Below are 27269 nucleotides of genomic sequence, written 5' to 3'. Positions count from 1 at the left end.
TTCCCCTATATGGTATGACAAATTCCTATACCAAACTAAATATGAATGTCATTCCTTCTTTAAGTCAAATCGGTGAAATTGAGGTACAAACAATATGAATCACCTCCCTCCTTTCCCTCTATTGTAATAGGCCTTTTGTGCATCTTCATGTGATATGCTTGATCCTAGCTTAACTCCCCTTTTCTTCTCTCAGTACAATCATTTTTTTCCATTCCTTAATTTCTTTTTTAAAGCATCATATTTAAGTCAATTTGTACTCACACCCTCTCTCTATGTACAATTCTGTGATATAACATTAATTAGCTATTTCTCATATTGATCCTCATGATTTTGCAGTCAGATTGCTGAATTGGAGAAATCACCTCAATCCTTTTAATAATGTATGAAGCTTGCTGTTGCATTTTCTGTCTTGGATATTTTTTGTTACCCTGCCATGTTTACTCCTACACTGTTTTCTAAGATGCACTCACCACTCCTTAGGTGAGCTTCAAGCATCTCTGCCTTATTTCAAGGAAGCACAGAACAGGGAGAGGTTGAAGGCTAGCTCTGAGGAGACAGAGGATACAGACCAGATCATGTTTTCCCTGTAGCTCGGCCCCTATTGGATGGCTATGAGAATTCAGGATGATGGCTCACCACCCCTCTGTTCTGTCTCTAGAGAAAAGTATGTCCTTGGAAATTGCTAGGAAGGGAGGAAACCATCTGGGTGATTTATAGCCAATAGTCCCATGAGAAAACACTACTGGCTTTGTTAAACACACACACACACACACACACACAAACACATACAGACATGCTTACCCTCAGATGAATAAATGGAATTTGCTCTTAACTGCTTGTGTTTCCTGTCAGCTTGTGCTCCAGTTCTTTCCCCACCAAGGTCTAGAAGCTCACAGGCTTCCTGGCTGCTAGTGCTAGATAGGTAGCAACATAAGGTAATTCTAAGATAAACAATTGAATTAATTTTATTTGGCAATTTTCTCTCATGTTTCAAAAACATTATTCATGCCATTATTTTTATTCTGATTTTTCTCATTTTGGAATTTGGGGGAAAATATTTTCTTAGAAATACTGGTATTTGAAGAATAATTTCTACAGGATTATGTAAATGTGGCCTTAGAAAATGAACTCTTCTTTTGATCTGGACATTAATTTTACCATGTGAAAAATTGTAGGTAGAATGTTTACCCATTTAACTGGTATATTTTCCTTTAAAATGAATATTAAAATTTTTGAGCTAAACAATAAATTCTTATTCCCAAGTCTTTAATTTTTATATTTGTCAAATACAAGATTAGAATTTATATGACATCTCACACTAGGCTCCCAATCTCTCATAGGAACCTATTCCACTTAAGAACAGTAACTATACATTACAAAACTTGCTGATGTGGCAAAGTGGTTTGTGCAAGACTAAGCAAGGTATAAGGGGGAGTTTTTCTGGAAATGTAGCCCTAAATTATGGCACTCTTCTGGAGGTCAGCTTTCTGTAAAGGCCTCACTTCCCCGTGAACCCACTCAACATAATTTAGCAAAATAAGGTCAAAATGGAGACCTAAGCCACAGACATTTTAAAAGAAAATTAGAACATGTAACATATAACTTATCACATAGTTGGAAAGCTAAAGAATTTAGAAATAAACAAGAGAATGAAGAGGAAAATTAAGTAATAAAAACAATGTAAAATCAGATTTAAAAAATCTCTTACTCATTATTGATAGAGCAAAGAGATTAAAACAATTGGTTCCCCCCATCAAAAAGACCCTTCTTTAGATACCAATCTTGGGATTTCAGAGAAAAACTCAAATCTTTTTTCTGACCTTTATACGCAATACAAACTTGCAATGTCTCATAAGATCTGTGCTATAGGAAGAGATCTTCCCTCATTTATTATATTCACATGTTTCATCTGCAACAAGATTTCTACAGAAAGGATGAGATCCAGGTGAAAGCTTTTCTGCAAATATTTTGTATAATGTTTCTTTTCAGTGTGAATATTGTGATTTATAGTGAACCTTATATTCTAGCTAAGGGCACATTTGTAAGTCTTCCCTCCACTCCAAATCTTCAGATGTAAACTTAGAGATGAACCTGGGCTAAAGATCTTCCTGGGCCAAGTCCATAGGAGACTTCTTGCCAAGCAGAAAATCCCTGCTGATTAAGAAGCTCTGTCCTCCTTTTTTATGTCTTTATCCATGATTTCAATCTTCTAGGAATTTTCTGGAGGTAATTCAGGGATGAAGTGAGCCTGAATGTTTTTCCATATGGATTAGATGAATGAGGTTTTACATCTAGTATGGGATCTCCCATGTCTAGTCAGGGCCTAATATATATTAAAAACTTTACCATGATCCAGACACTCAAAAGTTTTTCTCTAATGTACACTCTTTGTTGCTAAGCAAGATTTGAGCATTGATTGAAGGTTTCTGTCCAATGTGGATTTTCACATGTTTACCAAGACTTTCACGCCGTGAGAAAGCCTTTCCACATTGATTACATTCATAAGGCTTCTCTCCAGTGTGGATTCTCTGATGGACAACAAGATAGGAACGATATATGAAAGCCTTTCCACACTGATTACATTCATAAGGCTTCTCTCCAGTGTGGATTCTCTGATGGACAGCAAGGTAGGAGCGATCTAGGAAAACCTTTCCACATTCATTACATTCATAAGGCTTCTCTCCAGTGTGGATTCTCTGATGTGCTACCAGGTAGGAGCGCTTTGTAAAAGCCTTTCCACATTCGTTACATTTGTAAGGCTTCTCTCCAGTATGGATTCTCTGATGTACTACAAGGCAGGAATGCCTTCTGAAAGCTTTTCCACATTCATTACATTCATAAGGCTTCTCTCCAGTGTGGATTCTCTGATGTACATCAAGGAAGTAGTGCTTTGTGTAAGCCTTTCCACATTCATTACATTTATAAAGCTTCTCTCCAGTGTGGATTCTCTGATGTACTACAAGGCAGGAGCGATCCATGAAAGCCTTTCCACATTCATTACATTCATAAGGTTTCTCTCCAGTGTGGATTCTCTGATGTGCTACAAGGTAGGAGCGCTTTGTAAAAGCCTTTCCACATTCGTTACATTTGTAAGGCTTCTCTCCAGTATGGATTCTCTGATGTACTACAAGGCAGGAACGCCTTCTGAAAGCTTTTCCACATTCATTACATTCATAAGGCTTCTCTCCAGTGTGGATTCTCTGATGTACATCAAGGTAGTAGTGCTTTGTGTAAGCCTTTCCACATTCATTACATTTATAAAGCTTCTCTCCAGTGTGGATTCTCTGATGTACTACAAGGCAGGAGCGATCCATGAAAGCCTTTCCACATTCATTACATTCATAAGGCTTCTCTCCAGTGTGGATTCTCTGATGGGAAGTAAGATTGCTGAGCTGTGTGAAAATCTTTCCACATTCATTACAGTCATAAAGCTTCTCTCCGGTGTGGATTCTCTGATGTACTACAAGGCAGGAGCGCCTTCTGAAAGCCTTTCCACATTCATTACATTCATAAAGCTTCTTTCCAGTGTGGATTCTCTGATGTACTAGAAGGTAGGAGTGATCCATGTAAGCCTTTCCACATTCATTACATTTATAAAGCTTCTCTCCAGTGTGGATTCTCTGATGTACTACAAGGTAGGAGCGATCTAGGAAAACCTTTCCACATTCATTACATTCATAAGGCTTCTCTCCAGTGTGGATTCTCTGATGTGCTACCAGGTAGGAGCGCTTTGTAAAAGCCTTTCCACATTCGTTACATTTGTAAGGCTTCTCTCCAGTATGGATTCTCTGATGTACTACAAGGCAGGAATGCCTTCTGAAAGCTTTTCCACATTCATTACATTCATAAGGCTTCTCTCCAGTGTGGATTCTCTGATGTACATCAAGGAAGTAGTGCTTTGTGTAAGCCTTTCCACATTCATTACATTTATAAAGCTTCTCTCCAGTGTGGATTCTCTGATGTACTACAAGGCAGGAGCGATCCATGAAAGCCTTTCCACATTCATTACATTCATAAGGTTTCTCTCCAGTGTGGATTCTCTGATGTGCTACAAGGTAGGAGCGCTTTGTAAAAGCCTTTCCACATTCGTTACATTTGTAAGGCTTCTCTCCAGTATGGATTCTCTGATGTACTACAAGGCAGGAACGCCTTCTGAAAGCTTTTCCACATTCATTACATTCATAAGGCTTCTCTCCAGTGTGGATTCTCTGATGTACATCAAGGTAGTAGTGCTTTGTGTAAGCCTTTCCACATTCATTACATTTATAAAGCTTCTCTCCAGTGTGGATTCTCTGATGTACTACAAGGCAGGAGCGATCCATGAAAGCCTTTCCACATTCATTACATTCATAAGGCTTCTCTCCAGTGTGGATTCTCTGATGGGAAGTAAGATTGCTGAGCTGTGTGAAAATCTTTCCACATTCATTACAGTCATAAAGCTTCTCTCCGGTGTGGATTCTCTGATGTACTACAAGGCAGGAGCGCCTTCTGAAAGCCTTTCCACATTCATTACATTCATAAAGCTTCTTTCCAGTGTGGATTCTCTGATGTACTAGAAGGTAGGAGTGATCCATGAAAGCCTTTCCACATTCATTACATTTGTAAGGCTTTTCTCCTGTGTGGATTCTCTCATGTACTACAAGGTAGGAGCGATTTGTGAAAGCCTTTCCACATTCCTTACAATCATAAGGCTTCTCTCCAGTGTGGATTCTTTGATGGACAGCAAGATTGGAGTGATATGTGAAAGTCTTTCCACATTCGTTACATTCATAAGGCTTCTCTCCAGTGTGGATTCTTTTATGTGCATCAAGATGGGAGTGCCTTGTGAAAGCCTTTCCACATTCATTACATTCATAAGGCTTCTCTCCAGTGTGGATTCTCTGGTGTGCTACAAGGTAAGAGCTCTTTGTGAAAGCCTTTCCACATTCATTACATACATAAGGCTTCTCTCCAGTGTGGATTTTTTGATGGACAGCAAGGTAGGAGTGATCCATGAAAGCCTTTCCACATTCATTACATTCATAAGGCTTCTCGCCAGTGTGGATTCTCTGATGTTTACGAAGACTGGAGCTCTGTATGAAAGCTTTTCCACATTCATTACATTCATAAGGCTTCTCTCCAGTGTGGATTCTCTGATGTTTATGAAGACTGGAGCTCTGTATGAAAGCCTTTCCACATTCATTGCATTCATAAGGCTTCTCTCCAGTGTGAATTCTCTTATGTGCAATAAGATAAGAGTGATATGTGAAAGCCTTTCCACAGGCATTGCATTCATAAGGCTTCTCTCCAGTGTGGATTCTCTGATGTTCATGAAGATTGTCACTCCGTGTAAAAGCCTTTCCACATTCATTACATTTATAAGGCTTCTGTCCAGTGTGGATTCTCTGATGTTTAGCAAGACTGGGATGATGTATAAAAGCTTTTCCACATTCATTACATTTATAAGGCTTCTCTCCAGTGTGCATTCTCTGATGTTGAGCCAATTTGGAATAACACTGGAAATCCTTTCCACATTGATTACATATGTAAGATTGTTTTTCCGTGTGAATTCTCTCATATTTAGTAGGAGTAGATTGCTCTGTCAAAGTCAGAGAATTCCTCAGGCCTCCTCTTTCCACATGGGAGATGAAATCTTCTCTGGGAACTGGAAGTCCTGGAGAGAGAGAGAAGATAGTGGGTGTGAGCCTTGAAACTTGTCATTATTTCTCATTGCAACAGGGCCGAGGTGCAAGGCCCACTGGGTGGTTCCAAGGACAACTCATAGATGATTTTCAGAATGCTTATTGCCAGGGGAAGAGGGCAGAGGGGAAAGGAGGCCATGGAAGCAATCTGGAATCAGAAGATCCTGATTTTGCTACCACCTTCACAGCAGGATGGCCATATGCCATAGCTTCCATTTTCTGGACTTTAGAGGCAGCTGGTAACACAGAAAAGGGAGCACCAGGCCTACAGTCAGGAAGCCTCTGGTTCAAATTTGGATTTAGACACATCCTGGCTATGTGACTCTAGGCACGTAATTTCATCTTTTTTGGTTTAGCCTCCAGACCTGTAAAATGGGGATAAAGATGCTGCCCAAAACAAAGTAGTGAGAATAGGTGAAAGAATGTACATGAAGGACTGAGCACTAGACTGGATCCAAGCAAATGTAGGGAAAGACTTCCTGCCTTCCCTTTCTCTCCCTGTATCTGTATAGGCCTTTGGGGGATGTAGGAAGAAAAAACAAGGACCCCCTGCTGTGCTAGGAATTTATGAGTTACACCAGGGGCAGTGAGGTAAAAATGTAATTTTTTTTACCCAAAAGAATATTACAAAGACAAAAAAAAAAAAAAAAACCAAGAGGAAGAGAATTCCTTTTCCTACCCCATATTCAGGGAAAAGGGGCAGGAGAAGTTTTCAGAAGATTTGCTGACACAAGTACTGGGTTCACATCGTACAATGCAAACACCACTCACAGAACCAGGCAGCAAAAATGTTTGTAGCAGCCCTGTTTGTAGTGGCTAGAAACTGGAAAATGAATGGATGCCCATCAATTGGAGAATGGCTGGATAAATTGTGGTATATGAATGTTATGGAATATTATTGCTCTGTAAGGAATGACCAGCAGGATGAATACAGAGAGGCTTGGAGAGACCTACATGGACTGATGCTAAGTGAGATGAGCAGAACCAGGAGATCATTATACACTTTGACAACGATATTGTATGAGGATGTATTCTGATGGAAGTGGATTTCTATGACAAAGAGACTTAACTGAGTTTCATTGGAGAAATGATGGACAGAAACAGCTACACCCAAAGAAGGAATACTGGGAAATGAATGTGAACTATTTGCATTTTTGATTTTCTTCCCGAGTTATTTTTACCTTCTGAATCCAATTCTCCCTGTGCAGCGGGAGAACTGTTCGGTTCTGCAAATATGTATTGTATCTAGGATATACTGCAACATATTTAACATATATAGGACTGCTTGCCATCTTGGGGGGGGGGGAGGGAGGAGGGAGGGAGGGGAAAAAACGAAACATAAGTGATTGCAAGGGATAATGTCGTGTAAAAATTATCCTGGCATGGATTCTGTCAATACAAAGTTATTACTAAATAAAATAAAATTAAAAAAAAAAAAAAAGAACCAGGCAGCAGGAGGACCCTGTCTCTTAGGGACAGGAGACAGGCCTTGGGGCTTTCTAAGAACTGATAAAGGCCTGAAACTCTGCACCCTAGGGAGGGGATGGTGACACTCCTGTTGATGGCAGTTCTAGAGTTCCAAGGGAAGCGCTCCTTACCCAGGGAGAGCAAGTTCTCAGCATTCTCCAGCATGACCTCCTTGTGCAGCTCTTTCTGATCCGGGTCCAACAGACCCCACTCCTCAGGGCTGAAGTCCACAGCCACATCCTTGAAGGTCACCAACTCCTAAAACACCAACACCCAGAAGATTTAAGAGTTGAAGCATGCTTTATAACTGACCTAATCCAATGCTCCTCAATTTAGAGAAGGGACCTGAAACATGAAGGAGGGATCTGCCCAAAGGTGACAGCCCTTTCGGGATTCAGAGGCAATTTTGTGTTTCAAATTTGAGAATCACACACTTCTTAATGGATCTGGCCCAAATACCATCAATTTACAAAATCAAACTGAAGCAGAGAGAAGGGATTTAACCAAAGATCACATCCTTTATGAGAACACTTAGAAGCACAGTCATGCAAAGGCCTCCCACCTACATTGTACACAGCTGGTGTGGACACAGCTGTCGACATGTTGTCTTCCATGTTAGAATGGAAGTTTCTTGAGGGCAGGGACTGATTTTTCCTTCTTTGTATGTCCTATATATTCAAACAAAGCCTCTTTACTTTCTAAATGCATGTTGCTTTGACACAAGCAATGATGAAGGAAGAGAAAGGCTAAGTATAGCTGAGTATGATGGAGTTATTCTAGAAGTACCTAATTGGAGCTGAAGTGTCAGGAGATAAAGAAAATAAAATGGAATTAAAAAAAAAACCACCACGAAGCAAAGAAATGCTGGACAGCTCCTGATCCATGGGTAGCATTTATTATGTAGGTTTGTTTTATCAAATCTGCTCTTATGTTCTGCTGATTATCTGAAACTTTTTTCTTTTCTTATTTTGTATTTAAGGTTAAAATAAATTATAATAGGGGTTGCTAGATGGGGCAGTGGATAGAGCACTGGCCCTGAAGTCAGGAGAACCCGAGTTCAAATTTGACTTCAGATACTTAGTATTTCCTACCTGTGTGACCCTGGGCAAAGTTATTGAACCCTAAATGCCTCAGAGGGAAAAATAAAATAAAATTACAGTAATAACAGCAAAAATTGCAAAGAGAAGGGATTCAGAGAGATTTGGGAAGATCTGTGTGGCCTGAGGAAACTGGAATTGAGTAGTAACTGCAGAGGGACAATTTCTGCTCTGCTCCCAGCCAGGGAAAGGACAAGAGCTGGGGGAGCTTCCAGGGTTCTGCTCTAGACAACAGAGTCAAGGGTTTCTAGGAAAGTCAGTGGCTACAGGAGGGAGCTTGGCCACAGGACATAGGAAGAAGTGAGAAGGGAGGGGTGTGTGTGTGTGTGTGTGTGTGTACGTGTACCAGTATGAGTGTAGTGGGGAGATGGTGCTGGACTAAAGCAAAGACATGATACCCACAGGATAGATACTAAAGAGTCAAAGGGTCACCTTTGTCAGTGACCTATATTGAGGGAAAATTTAAACAAACATGTGGGGGCAGCAACTGAGGGAAGAGAGTTAGTGCTGAAGATGCTAAAGGGACAGTGAATCAGTCCAAAATATAGCAAAGAGGAGGGCAGTGTTGTTATTACTGCATTCACTTTCCTGCCCATTTTTGTAAAGGATCCATAGATAGGAAAGATGGCCAGCCTCAGAGACCATTCTCCAGATCCATGAAAATGGCCTCTTGAGCTGATCCTGACCACATCTTTGGGCAGAATACACTCACCTGGGGTGGGGGTGTGCGGTTCTCAGGGGCCATTCCCTCTGGCTCCAGGCTCCCTGCTTGGGCTAGGCCTTGGTCTCTGCAGGCTGTGTGTGTGTGGGATGATTATATCTGCACAGATATTGTTTCCTTCTTTTCCTGGACAGGGGGCTAGCCTACAGGAAATTACAGAGGGTGAGGTTCCAGGGGAGTTACTAAGCCCCTGGCCCTGCTCTTAGAGCAGAGACCCCAAGAAACAGGGGGAGGGAGGATGAAAGAAAGAGGCAGGTTGAAAAATGAAAATGGTGGAGTCAAAATGGGAGAGAAAAGGCAGGATATTGCCTGAATTCTCTCCAGTTTCCTATGAAATAACTTTCGATTAAGAGTGGAGTAACAGCACCTACGTGAGAAAATTTTCCAGCCTTAGATAATTTAGAAAGATGCAGGAAAAATCTGTCTCACTTGGGTAAAAGGGAACATAGCCCCAGCACAGATCAACAACTGAGGCCCAGTGGTCCCTATCAAGCCAAGATTGGGAAGTTAGTTAATTGAATTGGGTCAGAGGAGAAGAGGGTGGTGAGGTGCAAAGTCACCAGCCTCACCCACTCCTTCAGAGCCCCCTGGCTCCAGTGGCCAGATATAGATCAGGATGACTGGAGATAACCCTGGAAGCAGTGGAGACCTTGATGGACACCTTGACCTTAAGCTATGCTCTCAGTCTGAAGGAGGTAACACCCATTGAGTGATTAAAGTTGGGGAAGAAATGAAGCCAAAAATGTTCTTTTACCCAGTCAAAAACAACATGTCTTGGAGGGAAAAGTTCCCAGGGCTATTGGCCATAGGAGCAGTCAGGACTTTACAAGATAGAAGGGACAGGGAATAAAATGACTGGGATGGGATGGTATAATCTTGAAGATGACCTCACCTTCTGTTACTCCTACTTTTCTGACACCTTCCTCTCCCACACCTTTCTAGAGTCCCAAGAGACTAGAGGGATTTAAGGTCCCAGATGGGATGAGAGTATGTAGAAGCTCAATGTCCCCGAAGTCAGAAATTTCCCTGCCAGTGATACTCGGTCTTCCCAGAATCCCTTCTCCCCAACAGACATATTATCTAGACAATAAACTGAACTGAGAGATCCAGTAAGGAGGTAAGTGTTCTGAGATGGAGCCCCCAGGGAAAAACCAGACAAAACCTAAGGCTGGGAGATAATCTAGTCTGGGTTTCATCTCCCAGAACCTATGGTGAGGGAAGGGGCAGGAAACTGGGAAGCCTGGGTAAAAAAGAAGAAATTTAAGTTTCCAGAAGTGATTTAGGTGAGTAGTTGAAACAGGAAAAACAGGATGGCTGAGTCCTGAAATCTAACCAGAAGATGGGGGAAGGTTCCTAAGACTCTTGGATACATTTTAGGCTTAACATCCTGAAAGGCAATGTGTCAACAGTGAGCCACATGTCTGGGAAGGAGCCCAAGATCCAGAGAAGTTGGCCCAGCAAACGGCTTCAGTTCCTGCAACCAAGGAGGATTCCTGGGGGCAGAAAGGCAGAGTCTGTGGAACCTCATAAGAAATCATGTCTGAAGATTCACAATCAATTCCCCAAACAGGAGCTGGAAGCAGGGCTAGGACACCCAGGTCCAGAAGGGGAGCTTAAAGTGGGACTCCTGGGTTATTATGGGCAAGCCTGCCTTTGGGCAAACCTGACCCAATGGTAAGCTTGAGGAAGAGGGCAACACTCGATATTTGTGAAATGTTTGGGAACCTGAAAAAGAGGTAGGGGCCAAGAATTCATTACATAGCCAGACCTGGAAGGAAATTGTTCTGACAGATGGGGAGGTCACTGACCATCAGAGCAGATAAGAAGTGTGAATGCTTATGCAAGGGCAGCCAGCAGAAGGCAGGACTTGTGAGGAGCCCTGGCTCTTACATGGGTCCTACCCTAGCAGGGAAGGTTTGCAGTAAGTAGAAAATGGCAGATCCAAGAGAATGCCCAAAGATCTCAGTCCCAAGCTGTCCTGCTTCTCATTAATCTATTCTAGAAATGTTCTCTAAGGCTCAAGAGCCCCAAGCAGCCCAGTCCTTGAAACCTAGAGGATGGGACCTCATTCCTAAAATCATCCAGGGTGATGACCTGTTGCCTGCCTCCCCTCCCCCAGCCTGACCATCATCACATAGCCAATGGCTATTGGAATGGCTCTTCTCCAGCCCTAGACTCCTCCCAGGCTTGCAAACTCCACTCTAGGACAATATATTTCACCTGGTCACTTACCTACCAGGCTGCTCATCTTATCTCCCATGAGTTCCTCCTCCCCCATGCTTACATCACCAGATGTTTTGTTGGAGGAAGGATACAGGACTTTTATCTTGCCACAGGACTTGGCAGAGCACTACACTTACATCCCATTCAAACACAAATCAAGACATCTCCCTTTTATCTCTGGTCCACTTCAAGAATAAAACACCTGAACAGACCCAGCTACACCCAGGGAAAGAACATTGGGAAATAAGTGTAGACTGCTTGCATTTTTGTATTTCTTTCCAGGTTATTTTTATCTTTCTAGATCCAATTTTTCTTATGCAACAAGAGAACTGTACAAATATGTACACACATATTGTATTTAACATGTTTACCATGTATGAGACTGCCATCTAGGAGAGGAAGTGGAGGGAAGGAAAGGAAAAGTTGGAACAGAAGTGATTGCAAGGGTCAGTGTTGAAAAATTACCCATGCACATATTCTGTCAATAAAAAGCTCTAATAAAAAAAAAAAAAGAATAAAACATCATCATCAACATAAACTTCTTAGATTCCTTCCTAGAAGCCTTTCTACATTTTGATTTTCATGTTATTCAATAAGGTAAAAATGGGCTTGAGAAAGACAATGGTGAGTAAATATAAGATGGAAGGACAATCAGTTGTTTGGATGGGATGTTGAAAGTGGCTCTTTGTGAGAGCAAACACCTGGAAATTGCAGTGATCCCCCTTCAATCCATATTTATTTTAAATTAAATTAAATTAAACAATTCCATCATTAGAAATTAGAGATAGTTGGTCTTGCAGTGCTAAGAATCCTGAGACTAGAATCAAGAAAGGTTGATTTCAAATCCATTCTCATACTGTTACTAGTTGTGTGTCCCAGAACATATGACTTCATATATGTGTGCCTCGGTTTCCCCAATTATTAATAGGGAAAATGATAGGCTTAAAGCCATAGATATGTTGTGAGGCTCAAATCAGAAAATATGTATATACTTGATACAGTACCTGCCACATAGTAAAGTATGTATAGATTATCCCTTTCCTTTCTTTTCCCACTAACTGACCTGGAATTTGAGGGACCAAAGGAAGGCAGCATAAGGATAAATTTCTTACACCAGGCAGCATTAGGAACAAAGAGGGCCAAGTTATGCTTGATAAGAAGACCTTTCTAAAGTCCAACAAGGAAGGGGTTGCCTTGACAGGTGGAGGGTTCCCTTAAATGCACAACTTCAAGAAAAGGCTGCAGGAGCAATTTTCAGAGACTTTGTAGACAAAATGCACGTCTGGTTAGAAGGCAGACTAGATGCCACGTCTCAGATTAGCTCCCAAGAAATTCTTTAATGCTGTATTGTTTTGGGGCATTGCAGAAACCAGGCATTGACCAAGATTAACACTCTATACTGAGATAAGGTCAGAATGAGTTCTTGATTCACATATAGCAGATGATACTATAAACAAATTAGGAGAACAAGGGATAGTCTGCCTCTCAGATCTGTGGAGAAAAAAGGCATTTATGGCCAAAGAAGAGCTACAGGATATTATCAAATACAAAATGGATAATTTTGATTATATTGAATTAAAAAGGATTTGCACAAACAAAAGGGCTAGCAGTGCTGGCCAGACATTATCCTGGGCAGTGGCTGTGGACAAGGAGGAATGAGCACTTGCTGGGAAAGTACTTTAGGGAGCAAAACATTTCCGGGACAGTAATTGAGGAATCCTACATGTGACTTAGGTGAGAACTGCTGTTGAAGTTGAGCCCCTGAACAGAATTCAGAATATAACAGTAAGGAGGCAGCATTATCCAGAGCTCAGCAACCAAGCTTTAACGTAGTAATGATCATTGTTATAAGCTGCTAAAAATAAAATAAAACCAAATGAAAATTCAGGATGAATAAGCAGAGGAAAAAGAACCTCACAATAGCTACTTTGGTATAAAAGGAGATCATGGTTAATATCCAGAAAATAGTGAGGTTAAAAAACAAGCCATTCCTATTCCAAAGGGTAACACTAAAGGTACACAATAAGCCCAAAAGGAGTTCCTGCAAGAACATAAAAAGAAATTCAAAAATCAAGAGATTAAGGAACTATTAGGAGAGAAAATGAAAGCAATCCAAGAAATTATGAAAAGAAAGTTAATCAATTTGAAAGAGGTAACAAAAAAGTTCTTGAAAAACAGAATTGAAGAAGAGGAATCGAGTGACATTATGAGACACCAAAAAATAATTAAACTAGAAAATATAGAAGAGAATCTGAAACATCTCATTAGAAAAAGAGAACAGATCAAAGTGAGGTAATATAAGAATTGTTAGACTATCTAAAAGTTGTTTTTTATAAAGAAGAATCTGGATACAATATTTCAAAAATTTATGAAAGAAAATTGCCCTCAAGTTCTACAACAAGCAGGTAAAGGGAAAAGAAAAAAATCTACTGTTCATCAATCAAAGAGATTACAGGAAAAACCTTATAAGATTATCCTAGCAAAATTTCAAAATTCCCACATTAAGGAGAAAATACTGCAATCCAACCAGAAAATAAGACAAACTTCTATACTGCAGAAATAGTCAGGATTTCACAAAACCCAGCAGCTTCAACTCTAAAAGACAATGGATTTGGTTACATTAAATTTCAAAGAAGAAAAGAATTGGACTTGCATCCTCAATAATTTGCCCAGAAATGTGGAATACAATATGGAATGAGGGGGAAAATAGATATTTGACAAACTGAAAAACTTTCATGTATTTGTAACAAAAAGAGCAGAACTCAATGGAAAATTTAATATAAAAGATCCAGAAAAAAGGAAAACATTAAAGACTAATTCCAAGTATATGGAATAGAAAGAGATCCAGTGAAGAACTTACAGGAATGTATGAATTCTTTTTCTGTATTTTATTTTCATTATTTCTGTGTTTCCCCTATGACCTGTATAATATGTGCAGGCTCATATCTCTCATATTTACTTGAGCCTTGGCCAGCTAGAAACATATTTACTTAACCTGAGCTGATGACATTGATTGGTATTTGATTTATTGATTTATTGATATTTAGTCTATTAGCTGGACCACTATCTGCTTGATTAAGCCTGAAGGCCTGATTTTCTGTTTCCTAGAAATCAGATTTCCCTGAAATCTTCCATTCCAATCTCTCCAAAGAGCAACAACCAATTAGATGCCTCCCCCTCCCCTTCTCAATGCTCTCTTACTTGATATAATTTCTTGTATAAAAGCTATTTACCTTTACTACTTTAGCCCTCCTACCAAGAGCTTTCTCTTTCTTATCTCTACACTTTGGGATGGCTCATCCTCCGGAGGTTTTTAATCAACAACTTTTCTGCCTTCTACTGAGTGATCTGAGTAGTCATTTTGGGTAAGGGTCTTCAACATCCCTCACACATGGCACTCATTAAGGACAACTATTTCTATATGAGAAAATGTTATCAGTATAACTGTAGGTAGTTTCAAAGGTTGGGACAGGGCAGGAAAAGATAAAAGGAAACAATTAAAAAACTGGGCAAGAGGAAGAATTAGAATTGAGAAAGGGGAAGTGAGGTGGAGAGCTGGTAACATTGTAACCTTCCTCTCTGAATTCAAGAGTATATTCAATGTATACATAACGAAAGAGTTAGAAGCCTTGTGATTATATAACAAACACTGGGGATAGAAGGATGGCTCTGGATGGAGGCACCAGGGGAAGCCTGAGATCTAACCCAGGGAGGGAGGGACCGGAGGAGGTAAGTTTCAGGGCTTTAAGAGAGGGGGAAGGGAAGCAGGAGGAAAGGAGAGCCCAGGTAAGATCTAGGAGAGAGAAATTCTGACACAGCTCAGGGTAAGGAGATCAAAGACACTGGAGGGGCAAAAGGCTTCGGGGTGATACAGATCCCCGGAAAGCAGGATGACTGTGCCCTGAGGTCTTCCTAGAAGCTGGGGAGGTTGCCTGGGTAGAGCTTAGGCTTGGCCTCCCTAAAGGGAGCCTGGACACAGGGAGTCAAGGCCTGGGGTCTGATCGGGCAGCAGTCCAAGAGCCTGGGGGAAAAGGGGGGGGAGAGGCAGATCCAGAGTGAGTCCTCAAGACAGGCAGAACTCTTGAATCTATTAGGGGCCTAAGTCGGAAGGCAGAACCAGCACATTTCTAAACAAGATCCAGGAACAAGGCAAGACTCCTGGGCCCTTATGGGCAAGATCTGAAATTGGGAAAACATGAATCAGTGATAAATCCGGGGATAGTAACCTCCGACGTTTGTGAAGTACTGGAAATATAAAAAGCAGGGATGGCGAAGGGGAGGGCGGGCTGGGAAGGGAGGGCTTGTCCGGTAGCTGAGTCTGGTTGAGCAGCACGTTGCTGGTACTGCTGAAAGTCAGATGATCCCCCATTAGCAAAGACAAAGGGATCTAGCAAAAGCTCAGAGGTGCCCACCTCAAACACTCAGAGGTGCCCTCAAACATCACCTGCCCAACTCCCTCCCCGAAGCTAGATCTCAGGCTTTCCCAGCTTCCATCCAGAGCCAGCCTTCCATCCCCAAGGTTTATTACATATTCACAAGGCTTCTAACTCCTTTGTGAAGTATACATTGTTCCCTCTTGAATTCAGAGAGGAAGGTTACCATGTTACTAGCTCTCCACCTTCCCCCCCCCCCCCCCCTTCTCAGTTCTTTAGTTCTAGGCAGGTGTGGGGAGTAGATATGCCGGGAGGTGGACAGACTTACCTGGGACCTGCACCTACAGAGCCGGCTTGCAGGAGGCAGAGAGAGCTCAAGTACAGAAGTTCTAGTTTCCAGCCAGCTCTCTCGAGATTTCTCCTGGGTCCAAGAGTTCCCACATTAGCCAGTCACTGAGACTTCCCAAAATGAGCCGCCTCCTTCTATGACGCCCACGAGCAGGAAGTCAGGTCCTGAGCTGCTTCCCCGCCCCAAACCCCGCCTCCATCACGTGAAATGTCTTCGCCACTGGAGAGGCCCAACGTCTGCTCTGGACTCCTCCCAGACTTCCATACTCTACCCCAAGGGCTCGTATTCAACCTGGATCCACCACTCACCGGCTGTTCCGCTTTGACTTCTCCTCCTCCCCCCAGGCTCCCTCCTTTTCTCACTCTCATTCCTAGCTTTGGGGCTCACACCTTCCTCTCTGGAGCTGAAAGAGTGGCTAGATAAATCCTGAGCGGCAGCCAAACAGAAAGTCCCATATTTGAGGTCCTGACTGCAACTTGACTTTGGGAACACTGGGGATTCTATTTACCTTCAAGTGTTAATCCAGATTGGATTGGATTTTCTCCTAATCTAAATTGGAATGAGGACTCACTTAAAGAAAGACTTGTCCCATTATAACAATAGGGATGCTTGAGCCTTTACTGGGAGAGCACTAAAAATTTCACATTGAGATCATATGATCAGGAATTGTAGGAATAACCATTCGGCATAATTGCATCAGAATGACACCATTCTACTCTGAATAAAATAAATCAAGAGAGTCAAATGGTCAGAAGGATGAAGATTTTTCTAAGGAAGAGAATTCAGAAATGCATTGATGTCGTTTCACTGGCAATTTTCTCCATGTTTTAAAACGAAAACCTTATTTATATTATTGTTATGTTCTAGTTTTTCTTATATTGGGGAAACCACAGTATTAAAAATACTAATCTAAAAAATGATTCTGAGTGTGATATTTTTATCTGGTAGAGGCAAGAGCTGAAATAGAAAAAACCAGAACCTTTAGAAAGTTTTACCTTAACAGAGTTCAAAGCAGGAGCAAGATAACAACAGCTTAGTGCTCAGCTTGAAGCATTTTCCAAATACAGCACACAATGTTGTGGGAAAGATTCCTTTCTAGATTCCCACCCCATCCTAGTTAATGTAATTGCTCTTTAACTCACAAATCCTGGTCCCTTTGTATTCCAATAGAAGATTGGGGCCTGTCTCAGCCCCACCCGGATCTGAGCCAACTTTGGGGCTACACCCAAAAGCCCCTTGAGCTAAATCTCCCATTATAAAAGGGATACGCTGGAACCCCCAAATCCCATTTCCCCAAAGCTTCTAAATTAGTTTCAAAGAAAAAATGTTCACAAGGGTATCAGGAACACTGAAAGGTTCCTGTTAAGGGTCAGACTGACTCACTAGTGGTCTCCCAAGATTCTGAGGTTGGGCTTTCCACCAACATCCAGAAATGAGGCAGGTCCAAAGTGGGGGCTTTCCAGGTGTCAAAAGGCTATCGGGGAGGGGAGGGAGGAGAAGATGCTAGACCCTAAACTGGGTATTAAGCAAGAAATACATTCAACACAAGTAGCAACTGTAGGGTTCTGATCCTAGAGTGAAGTTTCAGATCCAGCCTCCAGTCCAGCCTAATGCCTGTGGCAGAAAACCAGACTTTCATACAAAAAAGGACCTTGAAGTTCTCTCAGTCTGGACCAATATATGTTTTCTAGCTAGCTTAAAGAGACTGAATGCATCATTATTCTTTTGAAACCCCACATGGGGGAAATCCATAGAAGTACAAACAGAAGTCAGGATTTTGAGAACCACAATGGGAAAGAGGAGAGGAAATGAGACCATCTACAGAGCACTGAAAGACTGAAGGACCCTAGCAGAAGGTTTATTTTGTTTGTTTGATTGTTTTTGGTTTTGGTTTTGGCTTTTTTTGATATCCTGGGAAATTTCAAAACTCATTACACCAAGAAAGAGCAATAAGAATAGCCTGGACATTTCCTCTTAGGTCTTAGTCTTAGGTCAGAAAGGAGCCCGGAAGAATAAGTAGACAATACATATTAGCACCACAAATATTATGTTGGGGACATGGTAAACTTGGAAGAAATTGACTCCAAACACCCTAAGTTTGCTTATATATGGAAATGCTGTCAGAATTCTTCAAGCTGTCATCATTACTGAGAAGTTTGAAAGAAAGGTGAAGGCTGAGTTGTGTATGATGGAGTGATTCTAAAAAAAAATAAAAGTGGTTAGAAAAGGATAAAATGGAGCAATCACCTTGTAAATTTGGGTGTGAAAGAATGAACTGACACCGAAGGTGGGATATGTTGGAAATGTTGAAACATTGCTCTCCTCAGAGTTAAAGGGGAAAAAGCCTGGAAATCTAAAAGTGTGTTCTGAGGTTCTAGAGAGGTGGAAAACTGGGGAAAGGAAAGCAGCAGAACTTTTAGAAAGTGTTGGGGAGAAGATGAGAGAGGAACTCCTAGGGGAGCAAGGGGGAGAGATAAGGTAAAGACATAGGGTAAAAAAGGCAAAGAACAATAGTAATAATAAGATGGAGGAAACTTCACAAAGTATAATTATTAAAAAATTTAAATAGATGAATCATTGTTTAATTTGATTGGGAAAATGTAGAGAAAAAAACCAAATCATTAGAATCAAAAATTAAAAGGGTGCACATATCACTATGATGAAATCAAAGATAACATAAAGAATTATTTTGCCAAATTTTATGCTAGTAAATTTAACAATTTAAATGAAATGGAAGAATATTTACAAAATTGTAAAATACCAAGATTAGTAGAAGAGGAAATACAATGTCTAAATAGAGACATATTAGAAAAAAAAAAAAAAGAAATTGAACAAGATATAAATGAATTCCTAAGAAAAAAGCACCACGACCAGATGAATTTGCAACTTGCCACCTCTCCATAAAAAGATGGGACTCTGAAAGTGACTCAAATCTATACTCATTCTCAACAAGAAGTAGTTTCAGATGAGATTACCCACCCCCTGCTCCCAGAGGACTTTGAGCCACTTATTGAAAGAGGGGGAATTGGAATTTATTGGTGAATGGACACCCAAATTATCCAGTCTTTGGATGGGTCTCCTGTTACAATGTATTTGGGACTTAGAATGGTAACAAATTTTCACATCTCAGATTTGGGATTCCTGTTTTCAAGACCTCAGAGATATACTTTATAGCATGTTTTAAAATAACCACAGGTATTTCTAACTGCAGATACTGTTTTTTTTTAACAGTTTTTTCTTTTTTATTATTATTATAACTTTTTATTAATAGTACATATGCAAGGGTGATTTTTTTTTTACAACATTATCCCTTGCATCCACTTTTGTTCTGATTTTTCCCTTCCCTCTCTCCACCCCCTGCCCTAGATGGCAGGCAGTCTTATACATGTTAAATATGTTATAGTATATCCTAGATACAATGCATGTGTGCAGAACCAAACAGTTCTCTTGTTGCACAGGGAGAATTGGATTCAGAAGGTAAAAATAATCTGGACAGAAAAACAAAAATTACACTCATTTCCCAGTGTTCCTCCTCTGAGTGTAGCAGTCCATCATTAATTAATTGGAACTGAATTAGATCTTCTCCTTGTTGAAGATATCCACTTCCATCATCCTCATACAGTATCGTTGTTGAAGTATATATACTGATCTCTTGGTTCTGCTCATTTCACTCAGCATCAGTTCATGTAAGTCTTTCCAAGACTGTCTGTATTCATCCTGCTGGTCATTTCATACAGAACAATAATATTCCATAACAATCATATACCACAATTTACACAACCATTCTCCAATTGATGGGCATCCATTCATTTTCTAGCCACTACAAACAGGGCTGCCACAAACATTTTGGCATATGCAGGTCTCTTTCCCTTCTGTAGTATCTCTTTGGGATATAAGCCCAATAGAAACACTGCTGGATCAAAGGGTATGCACAGTTTGACAACTTTTGGGCATAATTTCAAATAGCTCTCCAGAATGGTTGGATTCTTTCACAATTCCACCAACGATGCATCAATGTCCCAATTTTCCCACATACCCTCCAATATTGTGCATTATTTTTTTCCTATCATCTTAGTCAATCCGACAGGTATGTAGTGGTATTTCAGAATTGTCTTAATTTGCATTTCTCTGAAAATAGTGATTTGGAACAGTCATATGAATGGAGATAGTTTCAATTTCATCATCTGAAAATTGTTCATATCCATTTCTCAATTGGAGAATGGCTTGATTTCTTATAAATTAGAGTCAATTCTCTCTATATTTTGGAAATGAGGCCTTTATCAGAACCTTTAACTATAAAAATATTTCTCCAGTTTGTTGCTTTCCTTCTAATCTTGTCTGCATTAGTTTTGTTTGTACAAAGGCTTTTTAATTTGATGTAATCAAAATTTTCTATTTTGTGATCAATAATGATCTCTAGTTTTTCTTTGGTCACAAATTCTTTCCTCCTCCACAAGTTTGAGAGGTAAACTATCCTATGTTCCTCTAATTTATTTATAATCTCGTTTTTTATGCCTAAATCATGGACCCATTTTGATCTTATCTTGGTATATGGTGTTAAGTGTGGGTCCATGCCTAATTTCTGCCGCACTAATTTCCAGTTATCTCAGCAGTTTTTGTCAAATAATGAATTCTTATGCCAAAAGTTGGGATCTTTGGGTTTGTCAAACACTAGATTGCTATAGTTATTGACTATTTTGTCTTGTGAGCCTAAGTTATTTTCTGATCAACTAATCTATTTCTTAGTCACTACCAAATGGTTTTGGTGACTGCTGCTTTATAATATAGTTTTAGATCAGGTACAGCTTGGCCACCTTCATTTGATTTTTTTTTTCATTATTTCCCTTGAAATTCTCAACCTTTTGAGTTGAATATTGTTGTTATTTTTTCTAGGTTATTAAAACAGTTTCTTGGGAGTCTGATTGGTATAGCACTAAATAAATAGATTAGTTTAGGGAGTTGCAGATATTGTTTTAAGGAGAATCTGGAGAGCCTGAAGACAGGAATGCCAAGAAAACAAAGCCAGATGGGATTTCAGGAAGAAATCTCCTTTGACCTAGGAGAAAAGTTAAAAAAGACAGGAGCCCATGAGAAGTCAAGACAAGGATCTCAGTCCTTGTTCTTGTGAGAGGAGTAGGAATTCTGAAGAGTGTAGAACATTTTCCCCATTTCACTCCATAAACTATGAAGACTATGAAGCCTGGGGAACTGGAATAGTCATGAATGTCTCTTCTGCTTTGCTCATAGAGCACAGCATCTTCCCTAAGAAGGGTTTGCCATGCTGGGCATGCCAGTGTCTCCCATTTCATACAAAGTTCTTCAGAGAGATCTTGAGGATGTCTTTGTATTGCTTTTTCTGACCACCTTGTGGCCAGATCACTTGCCCTGTCTGAGTTCTCTATAAAACTATCTTTCTGGCAAGTGAACTTTGGCATTCAAACAATGTGGTCAGCTCATTGTAGTTCTGCTCTCTGCAATAGATTTTGAGTGTGTGACAATTTAGTTCAAGAAAGGACCTTAGTGTTTGGTCCTTTATCCTGCCAGGAGATCTTCAAAATCTTTCAAAGAAAATTTATATGGAAACAATTCAGTTTCCCAGCATGGTGTTGGTGGACTGTCCAGGTTTCCCAGGCGTACAACCATGAAGTCAGGACAAGGGCTCTGTAGGCTTTCTGTTTGGTAGTCAGTCTAATACTTCTCCTCTCCCCCATTTTCCTTTGGAGCTTCACGAAATATCTCTGGCAATCCACAAGTCAACCTCATTATCAATGTGACTTCCATGGAAAGTATACAGACAACATAAGTGAACTCATCCACAGCATTCAGAACTTCTTCATTTGGTGCAACCAAAGTTCCACAGATGCCTGGTGTGGTGCTGGCTGATGGAGAACCTGGGTTTTCTTGGTGTTAATTGTTGGGCCAAAATTAGCAGGAGCAGCAGAGAACTGATCCATCCTTTGTTGCATCTCACCTTCAGAGGCTGCACTGAGCACAATCATCTGCAAACAAAAAATCAGGCATCAATACTCTCTTTAATTTTGACTTGGTGCTTTTTCAAGTTGAAGTATTTATCAGAATTACCAGAAGAATTTACTGACTTTGATGCTATGTTTGTCCTCCTTGGAGGAGTTTGAAAAAGTCAGGCTAAAAAGCCTAGGAGCAAGCAAACAGCCTTTTTTTCATTCCACTGTTGACTGCGAAAGCTAAAGAGCATTGTCCATTGTCCAGAACAGTAAGCACGCCATACTGAGGAACAATACTGGTGAACTTCTCTGGGCACTTATGTCAAATTTTGACATAATTTTTCACGAGCCCTTCTGACTAAAAATATTAAAGGCCTTGGTCAAATCTAAAAAAAGAAAGAAAGAAAGAAAGAAAGAAACTGTTGCACAACATCAGCATATGATGATAATGGATATTGTTGGGCTATAAAAAATGAGTGATATTTCAGAAAGATCTAGAAAGATTAATCTGGCCTGACATAATTAATTCATATTCATATTTCATGAATTCATGAAACATTGTATGTAGTAAAAACTATATTGTACAAAAAAAAAAAATATGGATGACTTTATTCCCAACAACACAATGATCCCAGACAATCCCAAAGGACTAATGATGGAAAAAAATTTTTACACCTCCAGAAAAAGAATTAATCTTGTCTGAATACTGATTGAAGCATACTAATTTTTCCTTCCTTCTTTCCTTCCTTTTTTTCCTTCCTTCCTTCCTTTCTTTATTTTTATTTGAGTCTTTTTACAAAAAATTACTACCTTGGAAATGTTTTACATAATTATACTCATGTGACTTGTATCATTAATTGCTAATCATCTCAAAGTGAGGAAGGAGGGAAGGAATTTTTCAAATTTGAAACACACTTTTTAATATTTAAAAATATTGTTTTTTCATGTAATTGGAGTAAAAAATAAAATATGTTTTAAAAATAACATTTCCACCGGAAAAGAGACATATATTTGTAATATATGACACGGCTGCTATAGGTTTTCACCTAGTATGCTATAGCCACAGAATAATATCAATAAATATCAGAAGAGTACACAATCACATCCTTTATAGACTATAATGTGATAAAACATGGAAGATAACACATACAAAAAACATGAACTTAAATAGAAACATAATATTAACAAACTGAATGACAACTGGGTAAAAGCATAACAATAATAACTATGTATAAGACAACAATTATACATCTTACCTGAATTTCCCAGATGAAGTTAAATCATTCCTCACTGAAAAAGTGACATCTTAGAAATATGCATTAGGAAAATGGAAAAAGATGGGATTGGTGAACTTAAAATACAATTATACATATACTGGATTACTTGCTATGTAAGGGAGACAAAGGGGAGAAGAAGGAGGGCATTAGAATACAAGTTTTTGCAAGAGTCAATAGTGAAAAATTATCCTTGCATATGTTTTGAAAATAAAAAGCTTCAACTAAAAAAAAAAAAAAAAGAAAAAGAAGAATTCATTTCCTAACAAAATACAGCTATAAAATTAGCAAGACCAGAATAAATGCACCAAAAATAAATACCAAAAGGGCATCTTGAAAATTATAGAAAGTATACTTGAAAAATGAAAACGGAGACAACTGAATTGAATTGTTTCAGACCTTCTAGACTTAGCCATCAGCCTCAGCTCCCTTCTCACTTTTGAATATCCCTATATTCCCAAAATCCCCATTTTCCATTAATGAATTCCTCCCCAAACCTCCATTTTCTTTTTTTATATTTTTGAAGGGATTCTTCTATTTCCCTTCTGTTTTCAGTTTTACTAGGATAGGCCTGTGTATAATTTGTTCTAATTATTCTTTTTATTCTTTTGGTTTTGTTGTGATTTCACTCCATTTGCTATTTTATTAATTTAATTTTCTTCTCTTTGTTTTAATCAGATTAGCTAAACATTTATCAATTTTGTTAATCTTTTCAAAAAGCAGATTGTAGTCTTTTTTTCAATTTCTCTATTTTTTCTCTACTTTTTATAACTGCTTTTTGTGCTTTTTAAATTTATTTGTTCATTTTCTATTTTTTAAAATTCATGTTCAATTCATTGTTCATTTCTTTTTGTATTTTGTTAATGTATGATTGTAAGATTATTAGTTCTCCCTGAGGACTGATTTAACTGCATGCCAAAAATTTTGCTATATATTTTTTATCACTATCACTTGGTTTTTCATCATTGTTAATTATTTCTCTAATTTCTTCTTTGATTCACTCATAGTTTAAATGACTATCAGGATGAATACAGAGCATCTTGGAGAGACTTACATGAACTTATGCTAAGTGAAATGAGCAGAACCAGGAGATCATTATATACTTCAACAATGATACTGTATGAGGATGTATTCTGACAGAAGTGGATTTCTTCGACAAAGAGATCTAACTCAGTTTCAATTGCTCAATGATGGACAGAAGCAGCTATACCCAAAGAAAGAACACTGGGAAATGAATGTAAACTGCTTGTATTTTTGTTTTTCTTCCCGGGTTATTTTTACCTTCTGAGACAAATTCTTCCTGTGCAACAAGAGAACTGTTTGGTTCTGCACACATATATTGTATCTAGGATATACATATTTAACATGTATAGGACTGCTTGCCATCTGGAGGAGGGAGTGGAGGGAGTGAGGGAAAAAGTCGGAACAGAAGTAAGTGCAAGGGATAATGTTGTAAAGAAATTTGTTTTAAAAGAAAAAAAAATAAATTGACAAATGATCTAAAGATATTATTTATGCCAAAGAGGTACAAATATATGTATATCCTTTGACCTAACAATATCATTACTAAATATGACTAAGAAAAGAGAATTTTTTAAAAAATTAAAGTGACCTATACATACAAAAAATATTCATAGTACCTCCTGAGAAATTGAGGGGATACAATCAATTGGTGAATGGCTTAAAAAACTGTGGTCTCTGTGATGGAATATTATTTGCTATGGGAAATGAGGAAGAAGATACTCTTAGGGGAAAAAATTTTGAGAATTTTTATTTTCATTTTGGTGGAAAATCTATATTTTCTTCACAACTTGACTTCTATGGAAATGTTTTGCATAATTTCACATGTGGTTTCTTAATTATGGATGGAGATAAGAAAGAGAACTTATTATTCAAAATTTTTTAAAACAAATGTTTAAAAAATTTTGTTGTGAAAAGAACTGGGAAAATATTAAATAAAAAATTAAAATTATAAATAAAAATTAACATTAAAAGAAGAAGTAAATCAAATTACCAGTATCATAACTGAAAGAGAATTCACAGCAAGTGAAGAAGAAATCAAGGAAATTATTTGCAAATGTTTTGCCCAACACACCAATAAAAAAGACAACTTAAATTAAAAAGAAGAAAATTTATTTAAAAAAAAAAGTAAACAGTTAAACAAAAAGAAACATTGACTGTGAATGGAATGTTTATGTAGCTCTCTTTCTTATAGCAAAAAACTGGAAATTGCAGAGATGCCTTTCAATTGCAGAATGGTTACAAGTTATGGTATATGAGTATAATGGAATAATACTGTACTATATGAAATGATGAGCTCAATGATCTTATACATTGAAAAATTTGCACAAAATCAAGAAGAGAAAACTAAGCAGAACTGAGAGAACAATGTGCACAAAGAGAAAACTAAGCAGAACTGAGAGAACAATGTGCACAGTAACAGCAATATTATTTTGAGAAGATCTTAGTAACTAAGTCATTTTGGTTATTGTAAATACACAAATTAAAAATAAAAGATATATGAAGAAAGATACTATCTTCATCCAAAGAAACGGATAAATAGAAGTGTGTGTTTGTGTGTGTGTGTGTGTGTGTGTGTGTGTGTGATTGTATGTAGGTAGTTGTGATTAATAGTAGTCATCTCTAGATTTGGAGTGTGAGGAAAGAAAAAAAAAGGCAGCGAGGAAATGTACATGATAACATTGTATATTTTTAGAAAATAGTACATGGTAAATTTGCTGTTCCATGTGCCGTTATGTTTTTTTTTCTTGTACTATATTATGAAAATATTTTGTTCAATGAACTGAAAATAATTTTCAAACTACTGGAAAACTTAGAAATAAATAGACATTATTAATATGGTAAATAGCACATATCTAAAACCAAGAGCAAATATTTTATGTAAAGAGGATAAACTAAAGTCATTTCTATGAAATCAGAATAAAACCAACATTTTTATTATTGATGCTATTATTTGATATGGTGCTAAAGATACTACCTGTAACAATAAAAGAAGCAAAAGAAATTGAGGAAATAGCACATTCAAAGAGGAATTTAAATTTTCCCTTTTTACAAATGATATGATATTTTCTTTAGAAAACAATCAATTTAAAACTAAGTGAAACAAGTCAGCACACCAATCAAGTTGCAAGATATAAAATTAATCCATATAAATCATCACTATATGTTAAGGACCTAAGTGAAGAGGCAAGTCAATTCTCCAAGAGCCTCCACAGCTATGAATCACAACACTTGAAGGAGTTGCAAAGCAGCCTTTGATGCAGATGCTCCTTGTGGATTGGGAATGAAATAAATTGGAGGAAAGAGGAGAGAGGAGAGAAGTCAGACAATGCAAACTGCCTCTCAGTGGAGAGGTCAGAGAACAGCAAGTGACTCTCATCTTCCTTGTATCATCATCATCATCCTCTCACATGAAGAGATCCATTCTCCAAGTCTGAGTTAGACCTCCAGCAGCCACTGGCAGATGTCTCCCATATCACAACAACTATATGTATATATTACTACTAAAAGAAATTAGATAGTAGAATATGTTAAAAACAAACATATAGCATAATAAAATGAACCTAGTATGTGTTTGCATTCATTAGTCCAGTGATGTCAATGACATCTTTGTCATTGGAAGAAATGGGATTAAAAAAGAAATGCTCCCTAAAATACTGCAAAAAAGAACTAAATATTATTTGACCCTTTTGAGGAAAATGAAAAAATAAAACAAGTAAAGAAATATTAATTTTTCATGATTAGGCTGAGCCAATATAAGGGAAATGATAAGACTTGATAAATTAATTTATTTATTCATTTCCTTACTAAGAAATCAATAATGTCAATGTAAAGAAATAAAAGGAGATATTCTCAATAGGTTCCTTTGGGTGGGATTGAAGAGATAATTTTCATAAATACCATTAACTCGTGTTTTCCTATGGATACTTCTTACTCTGATAACAATTTCTTTTCCCAAGACTCAAAGAATTGCTCTCCTAATGTTATTATCCTAACTATTCTCTTCTCTGAGGAAGAAATTAGAGTCTTAGGAATCCCTTCCTTACTTGTTTCTTTATCTCTATGTGTATCTTAGTAGACATAAACTAAAACACAGGTAT

General features: G+C 38.6%; 1 protein-coding gene across 3 annotated transcripts in view; it reads right to left on the bottom strand.

Moving 5' to 3' along the window:
* Window positions 1–1249: 1249 nt before the first annotated feature.
* LOC127556797 (zinc finger protein 850-like) overlaps window positions 1250–27269 on the bottom strand; it is a 92764-nt gene continuing 66744 nt past the window's right edge. Inside the window, exons 1-4 of one of the 3 annotated variants that reach the window (XM_051990228.1) lie at window positions 15891–16782; window positions 8958–9109; window positions 7280–7406; window positions 1250–5653 (exon numbers count right to left, since the gene is read on the bottom strand). In XM_051990228.1, coding sequence (XP_051846188.1) covers window positions 2361–5653; window positions 7280–7406; window positions 8958–8990 — 3453 coding nt within the window. In that variant the 5' untranslated portion in view covers window positions 8991–9109; window positions 15891–16782 and the 3' untranslated portion in view covers window positions 1250–2360. Of the gene's footprint in view, window positions 5654–7279; window positions 7407–8957; window positions 9110–15890; window positions 16783–27269 lie in introns of those variants that run through there. The other 2 variants (XM_051990229.1, XM_051990227.1) reach the window with 2 other exon arrangements.

This window comes from Antechinus flavipes, chromosome 3 (assembly GCF_016432865.1).
Source record: "Antechinus flavipes isolate AdamAnt ecotype Samford, QLD, Australia chromosome 3, AdamAnt_v2, whole genome shotgun sequence".
NCBI lineage: Eukaryota > Metazoa > Chordata > Mammalia > Dasyuromorphia > Dasyuridae > Antechinus > Antechinus flavipes.
Note: the sequence above shows the minus strand (reverse complement) of the source record. Positions and strands in the feature narration are given on the sequence as shown.